Genomic DNA, 18166 nt, shown 5'->3' with positions numbered 1-18166 from the left:
ATTCATTATATACCAATAAATGCCCAGAGCCCATTATTATTAATTTTTGACAAATGATTTTTTAAACCTATTTCAATGTGACTTTTCTCAACCACTGCTCCACGAAACAATTATTTTCAATGGTGTCTATGTTTCCAAGCACAATGGTGATTTATCCCAAATCCCACTGTTACATATCATCTCTACTACTAACACCCCAGTCCACATCACTCTCGTCTCTTGCCTAAATTACTGAAGCAATCATTCAGTTGATTCCCGTTTTGGCCCTTTGTCAGGAGTTCTGGCTATTTTTCATAATGCGGCCAGAGTCATCCAGTTAAAATTTAAGTCAGACAGATCATTTAGTTCCCATCTTAGAATCCTACAACAGAGTCTCTCCCCTTTCAGAATAGAAGTGTAAATCCTTCCAGTTTCTACTAGGCTTATGGAATTTTAGCCCAGTTGCTCTCTAACCTTGCTCATTCTGTACCAGCCACAATGATGCGCTGTTTCTTTCTTTTAACTTTTCAAGCACTCTCCCATCTCATGCCATTTTCATTTGCAGTTTCCTCTACCTAGAATGCTCTTTACAAGTATGTGCACGTGGCACATGCTGCTCCCTGACTTATTTCAGGTTCTCCTTAAATGTTACCTTAATATGTAAGATCTTCTCAGACCATTAAAAGATAAAATAGCAACATCCTCCTCCCTCTAACTCTGGGACATTTATCTCTCTAGCACTTACACAAACTAACTTACTATCCCCACCTACTTTTTTTTTTTTTTTTTTTTTTTTTGCATTACACGGGCCTCTCACTGTTGTGGCCTCTCCCGTTGCAGAGCACAGGCTCCGGATGCACAGCCTCAGCGGCCATGGCTCACAGGCCTAGCTGCTCCGCGGCATGTGGGATCTTCCCGGCCCGGGGCACGAACCTGTGTCCCCTGCATCGGCAAGCGGACTCTCAACCACTGCGCCATCAGGGAAGCCCCCCACCTACATTTTAATTTTGCTTGTTTTTGTTTCCTGGACATTAGTTCAATGGGGTCAGAGAATTTTGTTTTGTTTACTGGTATATCCACAGTGCCTAAAACTGTCCCTGGCACTAGTATACATTCAAATAAATAAAGGGATATTGAACAAATTAATATATAAAAGAAATCCAACTTCAGGCTTGGTGACTTTGTTTGCTAACAGTGCAACAAGAAATAAGTCTTCTGCTGTAATGTGTACTCCATTTAGGCATTTCCATTGAATTTAATCATGCCCACACTGCAAAATGTCAGCTATTACCTTGTCCACTTGACACATCACATTTTGGAATTTGGGAGCAGTAGCCAACTCGGATGTTTGGATCAGTGGTAAAACACCACGGTGACTCAGCCCCATCTGGATTTCGGCAATAGTTTTCTCTTAGGTCCCTATTGAGAATAAACATGTTAATGTAAATTGCCAGGGTTTCTTACATTGGTGAAGTCAGTGTTATTACATTTCTAGAATCCTAGAATGTATGCATTCTATAAATAGAGCCCTACGTTTTAGATTTAGGATAGTTACAACAGTTTAGAATTCAGTATACACAACTGACACTGCCCACATTACTGAAATAAAATGCTGTCAGATGTCAGAATTCTTTTTCTTCCACAGACCTGGAGTTTCACACAAACACTACTGCTTCGTGAAAGAGAGAAATAGTACCACTTCATTCTTCTCACTCATTTTCAAGACGTGGACTCTCAACTGTTACAATTTTTAAAAACTGGTCTGTTATTACTTTTTCATGGACTGTATATAACGTAGAAACACATTCTCTTTACAGAAGAAAGGCTATTATAATTAGTAGTCTTTAATTTCTCTTGTTTAAAAATGAAGTTCCACCTATTCAAACATTTGCCACAAAACACATGACAGATATTTCTTCTTTAAATTCTGTATTTCTTTGATTTATTTAATTCACTACATAGATTTCTTTTAATTCCAACATAGTTCTTTCTTGATTTAGAGATTACAACATGCAATTTTATATTTCTGTAAAATTAAATCCTAATTACAATATAGATAACCTAACTGTAGAAAAAGTTGTCAATGTAATACATGTACTTCCTTTATTTTACCAATGATATAGTTAGACATTTAGAGTTCACAATAAGAAAAAAGTCTAAACTAATATCTGTATATAAAAGGATTTTACCTTAATGCAAGGTTCACGTTAAATAAAATGTGAAATTTATGATTTGCTGTCCTGATAATGCTCTCTAATTTGAAGAAAGCATGTACTTTCTTTTCGTAAATCCCTGCTAATAATTTAACAAAATTAATATTCAGTCTATTGGAAGGTACATTATTTATTTCATTTAGGCCCAATTAAAAATACTACACTTTTATTACTATCCAAATTGACCATTAGAAACTGAAAAGTTTTTAAAGAAGAAGCTTGAGTTTGGTTATAAAATCAACAGGTAATAGTTTATCTAGCCAAACTAGGTCCTGACACAACTGTTATTTAAGGTTGTAAGAAAAGTGAATGCCAATAGCTAAGGCCATTGTATAGCAAATATTCTTGTTTATAACCTATATTCAAGCCTTTACCCTTCTTATAAAATTATTAACTGGAATGATGAAGAAAATCTTTTCTTTCTTCTGACCAATTTATACTCATGTTTAAAAAAACTGTCAGTACAAAATACGTGCATTGAATTTTACATAAAGTGTACGCAAATTTGCAATTTTAGATGAATAATTGGTTAAATTATTTCAAGTTGTTAATTTAAGGCAAGATAATTAAACAGAGATCTGAGGCTATCAAAAATCTTAGTTTAGGCCTGCGTTTATAATCTATATCGAGAAGCACCTCATTAATCTAGATTAAGCAAGAATGAGAGTCAAGGTTTGCTCAAATATTTTTTCTAAGTTCTTTCCCTTCACTTGAAGAGAGAAGTGTTTATAATTATTAAAGCGAATTAATGATTATATGATTCATGTACATTCACCACAGGCAGTATTGTTCAGTTATAGTGTTTTTGTTTTGTTTTGTTTTGTTTTGATTGGAGTAAAATTGCTTTACAATGTTGTGTTAGTTTCTGCTGTATAATGAAGTGAATTATCTATATGTATACCTGTATCCCCTCCCCCTTGGACCTCCCTCCCTCCCTCCCCACCCCCCACATCTCGTTCATCACAGAGCACCGAGCTGAGCTCCCTGTGCTATACAGCAGATTCCCACTAACTATCTATTTGACACATGATAGAGTATTTATGTCAAACCTAATCTCCCAATTTGTCCCACCCTCCCCTTCCCACCCTGTGTCTACATGTCCGTTCTCTACGTCTACGTCTACGTCTCTATTCCTGCCCTACAAATAGTGTTTTAAGGATCGTCATTTGTAAAGAGTCTCAGTTTTGGGGCATATCGTGTTTAGTACAACCAGAGATACTCAACCAGTATTCCATTCTCTGCTAGCCCACAAAGAGTAAAGGCATCAATACTCTGAGTAAAATGTTGAGTCAGATTTTATCAGTTTTATAACACAGCTCACTTTTTGGTTGTTTTGACATTTATGTTTGGTTACCTTGACCAAATAACCAATTAAGAAAGAATGGCTTAAATTCCAATAACATGTAAGCTAAACTTTTGATCATTTTTAATTGTGAAATGTGTGGATTCAATTTCTATAATTATTATCTTTTTTCTTACAGATGAGGTTCATTTGGGTACTTACACATACACAATCTCTAACTTGAGTATTACCAGTCATTAGAAGTTGACAAAAAGTGTGCATGGCACTGACAGTCTCCTTTGTCTCCCTTAACTATTCGTTTCTCATTTTCTTTTCTCTCTCTACTTTTATGTTTATTTCTGAGGTATGAAACACATGGGTCAAAAATAGAGAGTGAATTGCTGTGAAGAAAATGAAGGAAATAAACCCCAGAGTGGCAACTCTAAATTTGTTATTATAAAATAATTTTAAAAACATAACAGATGAATATTTACTGTCTAAGCAAAGAACTCTGAATTGGCTTTTAAAATCTAAAAATAAAATAAAAAGCATAGACTATATCCCCTCTCCAGTGGATGGGCCAACTAATGTTCATAGTTCTCCATCTTGAAATGTTAAGCTCTCTTATTAAAAGCCAGTTACATAAAGGCAATATATGTTATTTATAGGTGCTATTTCAGCAAAGCCACTATGAATGACACGTGTGTTATAAATTTTAAATGCAATCATTTTATGTTCCTAATAACAAGGTGGGCAATTTAAAAACACATGGCATTGTGGCTGTCTGTCTAACAAAAGTCAAGTGGTGAAGAAAAGCAGCCATGGAGAAGAACATAACAGCTATGTAATTGATATTCAAGGGCAGTTTCTTCCGCTTGGTTCATCTAAACAGCTGTTGTATTTCCCCACTTTTTAAAGAAAATTTAGAAACAATAAAAATCACTCATTCAAAATTTTAAAAATAATTTTTTTCAAGGCTGAAAACTCATCAGTTTACAATGTTGGTTGAAATCAAGGTGTGCCTTGTAATCTCCCCTAAAGTTAATATGAAAATTTAAGAAGGCACTAGTTTGAAACTTGCCTGGTTATCATTACCACTAATAGGTTTATTAAATAGACCTGCAAGAGCAAAGCTGTGATCAGAAACCTAGGGATGTGTTTCCCAAAGCATGGATGGTACATCAACCATCTGATTCAGAATCACCAAGAGTGCTTGTTAAAATGTATTATTTCAAGTCCAAATTTCAGACCTGAGCAATCAAAGTCTCTGGGGGGATGTATCTGCCTTTTCATTGCTGAATTTTCCCTAGGCACACTAAAGTTTAAGGATCACTCACACAGAAATTAGTAAAAAGCAACCACTCTGCCTCATTTCCCCCAGGGCCTACTGAAATTTATATTTCTCTAATTTACTCACTTGCACTTGAAATTTTCAGGAGTTATGTCATGCTGGTGAGGATACTGGGAATCCCAACGCTGACAGGGAATTCCATTCCAAATGGTATTGATGATGCCCCGGTAACCTTCTCCTTGACCTTGAATGCATTCAGTTGTTTCCATAGGGACATCCGTGTCATTCATAGTACTGTGAGCTATTGGTAAAAAGAAATATAAATTTAAATAAAATATTTCAATCTGTCATCTACCTCTTAGTGTTCACTTGCATTTTATTAGCAGGGTTTTCTGTCACATAATTTTTATAATAATTGAATGGAATAAAAAATTCAATTTATCACTACTGTCTCACTCAAACGAAAGGAGGAATTAACATGGTGGACTCAACCATAGAATTTCTCTACTTATAAAAAGAACATTCTGGCTTGACTTTATCTAGACCTGTTTTAAAAAGCATCATTTAATAATATTTAAATTTCCTGGATCTATCTACTCATTATTAACAATAGGTGTAAAATCTCTCTATTTATTAATGCTTAAGTATTGCGTATATGTTTTTTAAAAATCACTTTTCTTACTTTTGAAATTGGAAAACATCTACAAATAATATAGTGACCAAGTGGGGAAATTTTAGCACTGTGCCGTAAGTTTGGCCATTAAAAAAAGTACGAAAAAGAAAATTAATGCTAGTCTAGAGAACAGAGTTATTTTTTAAAAATCAGTTTGTCACTATTACTATCTCCATTCCAGTTCTTTTCATTCAAACACTAAATTAGTTTATTCTTGAAAAATTCTTTAAAGGCATTTTACTTCCGTATGTCACTATAACTTATACATGCCAAATATACAGTATTTCTGAAATTACTATACAATTACTCCTAAAATTAGTTTATTTAAATAGTTAAAAAGTTGGTAATGGTATTAACCGTGGTTTTCCTCTAAAATAATAAATATATTCTAAGCTGATATGTTACATTTTTCTTCTTAATCAACTTGTTGGCATTTAAGAAATATTACTTGCTTCTAGGCAGATTTATTTGATGCCTTTTTCCTAGTCCAACTGCAGTGCTTTACCATACTACATGAAGATCCTGAAAATCTCAGTAAGAAAATTTTTAAAGTACAAAATTAAATTTACCACAACTTGAACTCTTGTCTTTTGTCTTAAGGTTTACTCACTTGCATAAAATATAACTCAAAACATTCTGGAGCAACTAAAATTCATATACCTTCTCAAAACATTCATGAAAATGTTTGTTTCCATGTAAACTCCCCAATTACCTTTATAACCTAAATGGTTATTCAAGGTGCCTCTGCATAAAACTCAAGTTGACAGCCTCTAGGATAGTTTAAGAAGTGAATAAATAAATGTCTTTGATTCACCCATTCTGGAATTCGGTGCATCATTTCTCCAAAGGAGAGGTTAGAATTAGACATGCCTTCAGAGGCTAGGGATGTCTATAATAGTGTTCCATATTTAATGGTGTAAATTCTTTTAAAGTGGCTCTTTAACTTTATTTTAAATTTCTTTCTTTCTTACAAATAATTACTACCTTATGTGGCTGAATGCTTTATTTCATTGAGTCCCATGCAAACTAAGTAGAGCCTAAGTTTGGAGTTATTCTGTGAAGTTTTGTGGGAAAAAAAGGAGGATTAATTAATGACCATCCCAATCACTAGAATGTTTTATGTACAGATTTCCAAAAATTGCCCTTTTAATAACTCTTCTTTTTAAAAACAAATCTCTTCTTCAGCTCATCTTAAAATGTGTTTTTATTTCTTATGTATCTACTTTAGGGAATAGAAATGCAGCTCAGAAATATCCTAAATTAAAAGGAAATTCAAATGGACATGAGAAAATGTCCAGAGATTGACCTATAGAATGGTTATTGAGAGTTGATGGCTTAGAGAATTTATATGTATTGATATTTGTAATATATATTGATTTAGGAAGAACAAAAATTTTGGACTGAGAGAAATGACTTCTATAGAAGAAGTTGGTGCTGTTTAACCAAGTTCATTACGATTTTAATATTACCTGAAGTTCTTTGATGAAATAGAAAATAAGATGGATTTCATAGGTTCTGAGGGTTAGAACTATATTTCATTAAAACAAATGCTACTAAGCTATTTTTCTGATGATTTGAGTTGATTGTTACATGATTTGAGGAAAATGAGTATGTGTGGGAAGTCTTTAAAGGGTGACAACTGTAAAACAGGAAAAAGTTCAAGCTTGTACTGACATATATCATTCTAATTGTAAAACTATAATGTGAAAGAAGACAAAATGAATGTCCCCAGGAATCTATCAATTCATTAGCTTAACATTTTAAGAAGAAAAGTTTTGATTCCCCCACTTCTTGGGTACAAGCTCCTGGGCAGCAAATTTGTGACCTCAGTTAGGACTCAGAATACTGACAATGGGAGGAAGGTCAGAGTTAGGGCAGCCAGAGCAAAAGCACTTCCACTAATCACAGATTTCATTGCCTGACTTGGGTACTACAGCTCTCTTACTTTCTTAGTTATTTGTGTGTGTTTTGTTTTATTCGTGTATTACTGATCCATTCTTCTCAGTACTGTTTTAGCACTGTGAACTTGTAACCAAAGGATCCAGTCTTGATGAGTCAACCAGGGCCACCTTTGGCTAGATATGGGCCGATCACATTTCACTAAGTATCTAGTTCAAGGCTAAGCCCATCAGAGATTAACACACTGAGCTCCTTGGACTCTAGTATGATTTTCCAGACATCAACCTAAACAATGAAAAAAGAGGAATGATACAATTTAAAAGCTAGTAGAAGATTAAAATTTTTCTAATTTAAGGGTAAAGTTTTCAAATTTTAGGAGTCCCTGTGAAAAGAAATATCTATATTACAAAAACCTTAGGTCAGAGAAAAGAGTACCTATATAAGAATACTGAGGAAAATATTTCACTGCTGATTGATACACTAAAATTTCAGTGTCAAGTTCAGAGATCTGAATTGTTGTACTAACTTTGCACCTCAACTGCAGAGGTTCCCAGCAAGATTTAATTAAAGAATCTTTCACTTTAAAAGTGAAATCCTCATTTGAACAATTATGTCAAAGATTTTCTTCTAAACTTTCATTATTATATTTTAAAACTTATGATATAAACTTATTTTAAGGGGGTCACTAAATATTCACTAAAAGACAATGTAAGTTAAAATGGTTAGATTGAAAACGAAAATTTTGGATTTGGATTAAATAATTTGGATTATTTAACAGATTCTAATTTGGAGGTGGAAACTAGAACCTTTTGAAATTACAAAAATTACAGAATACAAAGAATTACTGCACATTAATAAAATACAATATTGTACAGAATAAATACAAATTTTCATTAGGCCTTGCTATAAACTGAATGTTTGTGTCTTCCTCAAATTCATATGTTGAAATCCTAATCCCCATGTTATGGTATTAGGAGTTGGACCCTTTGGTAAATGTTTAGGTTGTAAGGGCAAAGCCTTCATAAATGGGATTAGTACCCTTATAAAAGAGACCCTGCAGAGCTTCCTTGCTCCTTCTACCATATGAGGACACAGGGCAAAGTGTGAACCATCTGTGAACCAGGAATCAGGCTCTCTCCAGACACCAAACCTGCTGTCACCTTGATCTTGGACTTCTCAGCCTCCAGATCTATGTGAAATACATTTCTGTTGTTTAGAATCCACCCTGTCTTTGGTATCCTGTTATAGTAGCCTGAGCTGACTAAGTCAGGCCCTATCAAGATGTAAAGAATCTAAATAATATTATTATTTTTGTCTCATTTTAATAAGCATCTGTAACTTTGAAATATATAACTAAAACAACTTGACAATGTTACTTATTGTTGTGTTTTAATTCAGTGGAAATATTTATTTTGATTTTAACTACAAACTAGCAGTATTCACATAGTATTTTTCTTTATTTAAAAAGTACCCTCTGAAGTTAGTGCATCTGTATTTATCCCATTTCACATTCAGCTGCTAAAAGTAACCCCATAAACAAAAGCTACATAATTCTGGTGGTAATGTATAGAATAAATAATATAGGCAAAAAAAGATATATTAGTACAACAAGGTAACTACAGTTTTCATCAATTAGTAAGAGTTATTTTGCGACTTCATGCAGCTGTTTAATAAATATTATCTGATGGGGACCATGATGAATGATTTGTCCATAGACCATTTAACTTTGATATAAATGTCTGATCTTTGTTGCCTGCTTGAATACTTACGATTCGAACAAAAGGAATTATTCCTGAACCGCAATAAAACAGACTCCTTCAGCTGTCCCACTATATAAACATCAAAATTTGGTGCCAAAACAAAACAAATGTTTCATGCCAATTGATTGGGAAAGGGCTATTAAATGTTGGGAAAGCTATTCCTTTGGACTTAATACTTAAACATGAGACCTGAAAAAGGGAAGGCTCTTAAGAGTCTCCAGTGGCCTAGTGAAGAGTTAAAGAAACACAGAAACATCCCCAATATCAGCTGAAGATTATCAAGTTTAGCCAAAGCAACGTGTTTTTAAAATACTGCATCCCCGCATCCACAAATGTTTTTGCAAGTATGTCTACCAAGCTCACACTGAAAATACCAGGAACTCTTCTGAGAGTTCCTCACAAAACATTTTGCCAGGGGTGTCAGTGGTGGTCACCCTTTGGAAGCAGATGCAAAGATATTTATATGATCCTCAGTGGCCTGTGAGTGAAGGAATGTTTTTCTTTCATGACTGACATGAAGTTTTCTATTTGGAAATGCTTTAAAGAAAACAACATTTGCTCTTGAAATTTTTCACTGTCCTGTTAGAACATGATCAAATATAATGGTTACCTCTTGGAACACTAATTTCACTTTGCTGGTGTGGACCTGCTATGATCTGATTGCTCTGCTATTTGGTAGAGAACTTTAAGGTTTGAATACATTTGTTGAGAGAATGAACATTAACTGTTATGTAATTGTTGGGAAGACCCTCTTGCCCCCCAACAGAAAGAGATCAACACAACAAGACAACATAGAATAAATCGAACCTTTTTCTCTATGAAAGACTAGCCAAATCCTTGCAGAGAGGCCACAAGGCCCTGACAGAGGTCCGTGAATGGCAACTGGAGAATGTGAGTGCAAATGTATATTACAGAAAACCACACCTAGGGATCCATAAGCTTTACATGGACAATAAGTAAATCCTTATGTTTACTGTCCCCTTAACCCTCCAAAAAACCTGGATTTCTTAGTGGTGACAAGCTATTGCTATTCTTTTGCCTGTAGTTAAGAACAAGTTGCTTCTTAGGCCATTGGACAAATACCTGATTATTCTTGGAATAATTCAACCCAACCCACTTCTTATTCCCAGCTACTGAAGAGCAACTGAAATATAGGATTTACTTTATGATGGTCCCTGGATATTTAGAACAGTACGTAAAGCTACTCTCCCATCAACAGACTTGTGCTCTTTGGGCCACAGAGGGCAGGATCAGGCTCAATGTAAATTTAAAGAGCTTCTTGTTTTAAAATTGACGTGGGAAAATAGTATAAAGACCTCCAAAGCACAAACCTCAAATTGCTTGCACGTTTTCTTTCCATGTGGACCTGGGATTCCTGTCTGAAACTTTTCTCTGGACTTTATCCAAGACGTTTCTGGTATAAAATACTCAAAAGACAAGACTTTCATGAAAGGTCTTCAATCCTATACTCTTACTCCTTAGAAGATGACTTGGAAAAGACCTCCAATACAAGATCTTTCCCTTGAGAAAGGATATTGATAGCATTGTTTTTTCCTGACACAGAATACAATAAGAGGATTATATTTCTATGAATCTCTGTTCTGGCCTTGGATGAATTAATAAAATTTAGAGAAATAATCAGCTTTCTTTAAGAAAGAAAATAATTTGCTAAAATTATTTTCCCAACACACAAAGACACTGAAGTTTAAAACGTTACATATTCCTTTAAAATGATGCCAGCGTACACTAGTTACTAGGAGGAAGGATTCTTTTTCTGTAGTACCAATGGCAACATATCTTCTTAAGCTACTGTAACAAAATAAGACTGGGTGACTTAAACAACAGTAATATATTTTCTCATAATTCTGGGAGCTGTAAAGTTCAAGATTAAGGTGGCAGCCAATGGTTCCTGGTGAGAGTTCTCTTCCTGGCTTGTAGATGTAGGTATAGACATACCTTTTTGCTATGTCCTCATATGGTATGGAGAGAGAGATCACTCTCATGCTCTACTTCTAAGACCACAAATCCCATTGGATTAGGATCCCGCCATTATACTTCATTATCCTTTATTATCTACTAAAAGCCCTAGCTCCAAATGCATTCAGGGCTTAGAATTCAATATATGAATTGTGGGTGCTGGGGAGCACAATTCAGTCCACAATGATAATTTTGATAGAAATCTTAACTATCAAAGATCCGCCTCGGCCACACTTATGCAGTGGAGAGTTGTTCAACAGGTAATAAAGTTTCAGTTATGCAAGATGAATAAGTTTTAGAGATCTACTATGTATAGTAGATCTACTATACTATGTTGTACATAGTACCTATAGTTAGCAATACTGTGTTGTATACTAAACAGTTGTTAAGAGAGTTGTATTCTTACCACACACACACAAAGGCAAGAGGGGGCAGGAGGAAATGTTTGCAGGTGATGAATATGGTTATAATCTTTGATTGTGGAGGTGGATTCATGGGTGTATGCATATGTTCAAACCTATCAAACTCTGTACATTAAATATGTGATGTTTTGACATATCAATTATACCTCAGTAAAGCTCTTAAAAATATAAAATGGCTGTGGACACTTACATATCTAGAAGTTTAAAAAATAAGAAGGAAAAGAAAGAGGAAGTGAAAAATAAGGTAAAATATGACAAGATTTGTTTATTTTGTTGAATGAAAAGCCATCAAGACATCAAGCAATGAAGGAACAAAACTAGCTCATGGAAGCATGAAAACTGACAATGAGTTGAGGTGATGGGAAGAAGGTATGAAGCAAATCTTCCTGGTTGGCAATGTTTGGGAAAAGCCAAGTTTTCATATGAAAATCAAGAAGCATAGAAGAAATTCCAGGAGACACTAAAAGAAAATGAAAACTACCACTGAGCAGGAAGGTAACCGTGGTTCATTCAACAAAGACTTATTGAACTCCTGTCACGTGCAAGCAATGTGGTAACTCTGTGGAATACAAAAACGACCTGGTCCTTACTCTTTTGGAGCTTACAAATTTTGATAGAGACAGCTATTAACCAAATAACTTCAGAAATAAATGTAAAAACCAAATTCTGAGAAGTACATGGAAGGAGAGGTTTATGTTGCTATAAATATACAATAAGGAATTTGACTGAGTCAGGGGAAGTCAAATGAAGAAATGATAACTGACTTGAAATTTGAACAATGGGTAGCTGTCAACTAGGTGAGGAAGGAAGAGAAAATTTTTCAGGGGAGAGGAGATGGCAGGGGTGAAGGAACTATAATGAGAATATGGAAAATATGAGGTATAGGGAGAAAACTATTCTGGCTGGAACAGAGAGCATGGAGAGAAATGTATATGAGGCTAAAGATAGGGGTGGAGGAGTAAAGGATGGTTTTGTTTTGTCTGTGTCCTAAGCTCAAAGAAAATGATTAAAGAGTTTTAAACTGTTGTGTGTGTGTGGGGTATGCTAGGCATAGGGAATGATATATTCAGATTTTTTTTTAAATGTCATCCTGTTTGCAGTGTGGAGAAGGGATTGGAGGGGAAAGCTGGTGAACGTGGATATAGCTCCACTCAGAAGGCCACCCAAATATTCAAGATGAAAATAGTGCTGTCTTGGATAAAGGAGACAGTGATGAAGTGAAATGGAGATTTGATAGATACACAGAAAATAAAATTGACAGGACTTAATGATGGATCAAATGTGAGGAGTGAAGGAAAGAGCATGTTTAGGATTGTTCTAGGCTTTTGGGTTTTAAACTGTGTAAATGGTGGTACCAATCATGCAAAAGAGAGCTTAAAAAAAGCAGATTAGACCATCCTATAGGATAATTGAAGAAAATCAGAGAAAAAGATAATAAACGATAAAAGTCTCCAACCAGGCAAGTTGCTGGTGGTAAAAGGTGGGGAACAATTGGAACAGCCAACAGGTATATCCTAGCAGGTGTACTTTAATGGGACATCAGCCTTACACGTATGACATGTAGCAAGAAAGTTGTTCTCAGAGGGATACCTGGGGTTCCAGAGATCTTTTCAGGGATCTAGGAGGTCAAAACTGTTTTCATAACAATGCTAAGATGTCACTTGTCCTTTTTACAGTGGAATTTCCAGTTGCACTTGATGTATGATATCCCAAAAGACTGAATGCAGAAGCAAATATGAGACACTCAGCTATTGACTTCTAATTAAGGTAAAGAAATTTACAAAAAATCTAAAGCAACGTCATTGTCCTCCCTATTTTTCTGAAAAAAATAGTTATTTTTCTTTTAAAATGTTATATTTATTAACATCCAATGAGCTTATTATTTTTAATGAATTAAATGTTTTTTAATTTATGTTTTAATTTCCAATACAGTATATATTGATTCATGTAACCCACGCAGACAATTTGGGGTTCTCAATAATATGTAAAGATATCTTCAGTCCAACTGATTTAAATACTCAATGGGATATCTAAGGGACATCAACCACAAGATAAGGGACATTAACCACAAGTTAGCTTTTCAGTTGCCAAAGAACTACTAAAGTTCACTTCAGAAAAGCACGATTAGTCCCAACAAATATTATTTCTCTCTGAAAAGCAGTGAACTAATGTATAGAACAAACTCTTATTTAGAATATGAAGTTATTATTATAGGGGAAAACCATAAAAATATCAGTACTTCATTTAAGCACTGCATGGGACTTCCAATCTTGCTATATGTTTGCAGTGTCTTAAAATTTCATATTCTTGGAAGTCTGTTAAAAGTTACACAGCCAGAATATGTGTGGGCTGCTGCCATTTAGGTAGACATCACCTTCTGAAGAACATGGTGTGAAGGAGGACTGAGAAGGCCTGTCCCAGAATACCCTGCTACACATTTGTCAGGGGATGAGCAATGTTCATCCTTCACTTTCAGTGTTATACTAATTGTAAGATTGAAAGTTGGAAGCAAAGTGACAAGAATAAATTTGTAGTTCATTCAGCTTTTTAACAAATAAAAGGAATTGAGAGCAGTATTCAAAACCTTGGATCTGGTGTAAACAGCCCAGTGTCAAGGCAGTGTCAGCTTTTACTTTACTAGTTCATGCTAAAATTCTGAAATTTTAATTTTATCATAGATCTTGGTCTGTTTTGTTCACTTCTAGGAAAGTTCCCAGCAACTAGGAAAGCATGTGACATATAAGAGCTATTCAACAAATATTTATTTAATGAATTCTATAGAAAAGGGGCAAAAACTCATTATGCTCTCTCTATGCTTCCTGGGATTGCTACTATGTCCAAGGCTTCTGCTATCACATTCACTTATGACTCTGCATGACCTTCAGGGAAGACTGAACTTAGATGTACTTTGAGCACAGACATGAAGCACCTGCATCTCAATATAAGCAGAACCAAACTTATTATCTTTCTCCTCAAATTTATACCTCTCTTAAATATGTATCATCTACCCAATAACTTAGGAAGAGTATTAGACTTTACCTTTTCCCTCTCGTTTCCCACATTATCCAATTCATGATTATATATGGGACATTCTAACTCTTTAATATTGCTCACATCCTCCTCCACATTGTTTTGTCACTGCTTACTGCCTTAGTTCACATTCTTTTTCTTACTTGCCTGATAAAATCAACTCTTATCAGATGCACCGGCCTCCATGCTAATTACCCAGAATACATAGTAATTCTTCTGGACCAGTAGTCTTCAAATGTTGTTGGTTTCTTTAATTTGTTTTTGTTTTTGCTCCTGTTACTAAAATAATTTTGAAAAAATATTTATATTCCCTCTCTTGTTTTTAAAGTTGACATCTACATTTTTTGTGCTAAGTTTAAATAGCTGCAAAAGATGTGGTTTCTAGCATGTTTTAACTATCGATAGTTTTAAATTGAAAATTTTTATATCACTCTTCTAAATGGATTTAATGGACTCTAAATACCACAGTGATTTGATACCTATACCTTCTTCTGGATAAAATGTACATTATCAAGTTCTTTTTCTCCTTGAATCATTTTTCCATTCCACTTTACCCACAGAATGTTATTTTAGTGTAATGTATTTTATTTTATGTTGGAGAATCTTTTATTCCTCACCTATCATACTTTCCTGAAAGATTTTTATATACTTAAATTTTTAAAAAATTTCTTGTGACCACAAAATTCTAAGAGATAAATGCACACTATACTAAACACACACACAGCCACAAACACACAAATATACATATATATGTATACATGTTATGGATAGAGTTATACAATTATTAGCAGAACGTAAATGATAAACAGCATTAATATATAGTATTTTCAAAGGTCTCTTTGTTTAGTGTCCCCAGGACAGTGCACCACATTAATATTCAGGAAGGATTAGCAGTTTGGCTTTTTTCAATAAAGTAGCAAAGGGCAGTTGTCAATGGGCAGGGAGGAAGTTGAACTTGACTGACTCCTTGGGAACACATGCATCTCAAGCAGAAGACTTTGGAAAAGAATTCATATAGAAAACTAGGAGCTGGAATTTGAGCCCTTTAACCTATCCATGCCCATAAACCCCTAGGACAGTCTTTGTGTTCCCCGGGGTTTCATAGATACCGATTTGGAAGCTACTGTTCTAGATGACAAATCAGATAAGACCACTCTCCCTGCTTAATTTTTCAGTGTTTCTCATGGCAACTGGATGGGCTACTCTTGAATCCTACTTCATCTGCCTCACATCAATCTTATTTTTCTTATCTTCTTCCATTTCTCTGTCTTTACCCCATCCCTACCCATATCAACCTAATTACCATGTCTTGAATATTGCCATTCTGCTTCACCCATCATGTCTTTGCACACCTTTCTCACTGGCCTACCTAATCACATTTTGTAGAATTGAAATAAGGATTATTGACAGTAGATGGAAAGCACCTTTCTGTAGATGTTAAATAAATGGTAGCAATTATAACCTTCTTATACAGTTATTATATAATTTTAAAAAAGAGTTTTAAAATTCCCCTTCAGCTTTAGAGGAGACAAGTGACACAATCATAAACTCTATTCTTTTCTTCAAACATATTGAAAACTCAGAATGAATTCAAGCAATTGGGACTGAGAGAAAACCAGAAAGCTCACCGAAGAATCAAATGATACAAATAAAAAGTGACAATCAATATTCTCTTACAACTAGTGCATGTAAATATGTGTGTGGTATACAGAATTCTAATACACCCCTAAGATTCCTATCCACTGATGTACACTCTGTAATCCCCTCCCCTTGAGTGCGGGTAGAACTTGTGAATATAATGGGAGAGCCACTCCTGTAATTAGCTTATGTTGTACCACAAAAGTGAAGAGACTTTGTAGATGTAGTTAAAGTTCCCAGTCAGTTGACCTGAAATTAATTAAAGGAAGACTTCCTTGGGTGGGCCTGACCTAATCAGGTGAGCTCTTTAAAAGCAGGTGCAGAGCCTTCTGCATTGAATCACAGTGTGGAGGCAAAAACTGACCAGTTATTTTTCAATCATTTTCCCAAATAAAGATATACTATTTTCCCAGGAAAACAAAACACTGTTATTTTTACCTTTCACAACTCTGTGTTAAGGGGAAAGAAATTATATGGAAGTTCTAAAGGATATGATTTCTGAACAAGTCCTTTTGACATTCATCCCCAGTACAGAATCTTGGGTAAAGTTGGCTTATAAAATTTTAATACCTTTGAAAAATATTCTTAATAAATAAATGGAAGAGGGTGCAGAGGTCAGAGGTTGAAAGTAACAGAAAGCTATCCTGTTGGCCTTGAAGAATTAAACTGCCATATTGTGGAGAGGGTCATGTGGTAGGAAACATCAGGCAGTATCCAGGAGTTGAGGATCTCAGCACTACAACCACAAGAAACTGAATTAGAATATTGGAATGGGACACCAAGTCTTAGATGAGACAATAGGTCTGGTGGGCACCAGGACTGTGGCCTTGTAAGATCCTAAGCAGAGGACACACCTGACTCATGCCTTGACTCCTGACCCACAGAAACCATGAGATAAGAAATATGTGTTATTTTAAGCTACCAAGTTTTTGATAATATGTTTTGCAGCAATCGAAAATTAATACACAATTGAAACCATCACCAAATTCCTTAGTTTTGCATTGTAGCCTTTACTATATGTATAAGCCAAAATATCTGGAAGACATTCTGTCTTATGCTTTCCAAAATTCCTGAATGTCACTTTATTTCATTAATTTTAATAAAAATATAGTCTTTCTATATAAATTAGAAACTAAAATCTGTCCTGTAATAAAACATTTTTAAAATATTCCCAAAGCTGAAAATATTTTTATCTTAACTACAATTGACCCTTTAACAGCATGGGTTTGAACTGCATGGGTCCACTTATAGTAAATGCTATAGTACTATAGTACTACATGATCCCAAGGTTGGATGAACTCACGGATACAGAGGAACCCAGGAGGTTCAGCACCCCCTAATCATCATGTTGTATATACTATATACTGTATATAGGTTGTATATATTAATACTATATAGGTTGTATGTACTATATAGGTTGTATATACTATATACTGTATATAGGTTTGGGTCACAAATTCTGCCACCATTTTCTCAGAATTAGCATCCTATAAACATCACCCTCTGTTTAAAAAAGCCATCAGAATTGTTGCACATTAGTTGTATAAATAGCTAAGTGTGGACAGAAAAGAAAAAGAAATTTATCTAATAGTTAGAAGTGTCATATTCATTCTATTTTTTTCCTCTCCCAATGTCTTTTAAAAATAGCCAGTCTTATGCATGCCAGTTGAAAGGTGAACGTGCCAGTGAATATGCATGTGAGTGTGTGTGTGTGCGCGTGTGTGTGTGTCTGTTTATACTGGTCTTATTCCAGAGACGATTTTTGAGTGCCTAAAACACACACAAAAAGAAAAATGGAGGGGAAACTATTGGTTTATTGTACCTAGCTGGTCTAGAATTATGGACAGATTAACAAGATTTAAAAACTCATTGAGTTGAACTAACCAATCTATACAGAGAAACACTGTCACAAGAGTCATCCCTTATTTTAAAGAACCAAACAGATGGTTCAATTTCCTTGGAACACTGTGTTCACATTGAGAGCCTTCCAGATTCTGCAGTT

General features: G+C 34.8%; 1 protein-coding gene across 2 annotated transcripts in view; it reads right to left on the bottom strand.

Moving 5' to 3' along the window:
• The window catches only part of HGF (hepatocyte growth factor), an 83561-nt gene that overhangs the window by 29048 nt on the left and 36347 nt on the right, over positions 1-18166 (bottom strand). For both annotated transcript variants that reach the window (XM_004263411.4, XM_049714938.1), the window contains 2 exons: positions 4892-5066; positions 1271-1398 (listed from right to left, as the gene is read on the bottom strand). In XM_004263411.4, the coding sequence (XP_004263459.1) occupies positions 1271-1398; positions 4892-5066 (303 nt within the window). The remainder of the gene's footprint in view (positions 1-1270; positions 1399-4891; positions 5067-18166) is intronic.

The sequence above is a fragment of the Orcinus orca genome, chromosome 9, assembly GCF_937001465.1.
Source record: "Orcinus orca chromosome 9, mOrcOrc1.1, whole genome shotgun sequence".
In the NCBI taxonomy this organism is placed as follows: Eukaryota; Metazoa; Chordata; class Mammalia; order Artiodactyla; family Delphinidae; genus Orcinus; species Orcinus orca.
The sequence above is the reverse complement of the archived record's forward strand: the minus strand, read 5'-3'. Positions and strand labels throughout refer to the sequence as shown.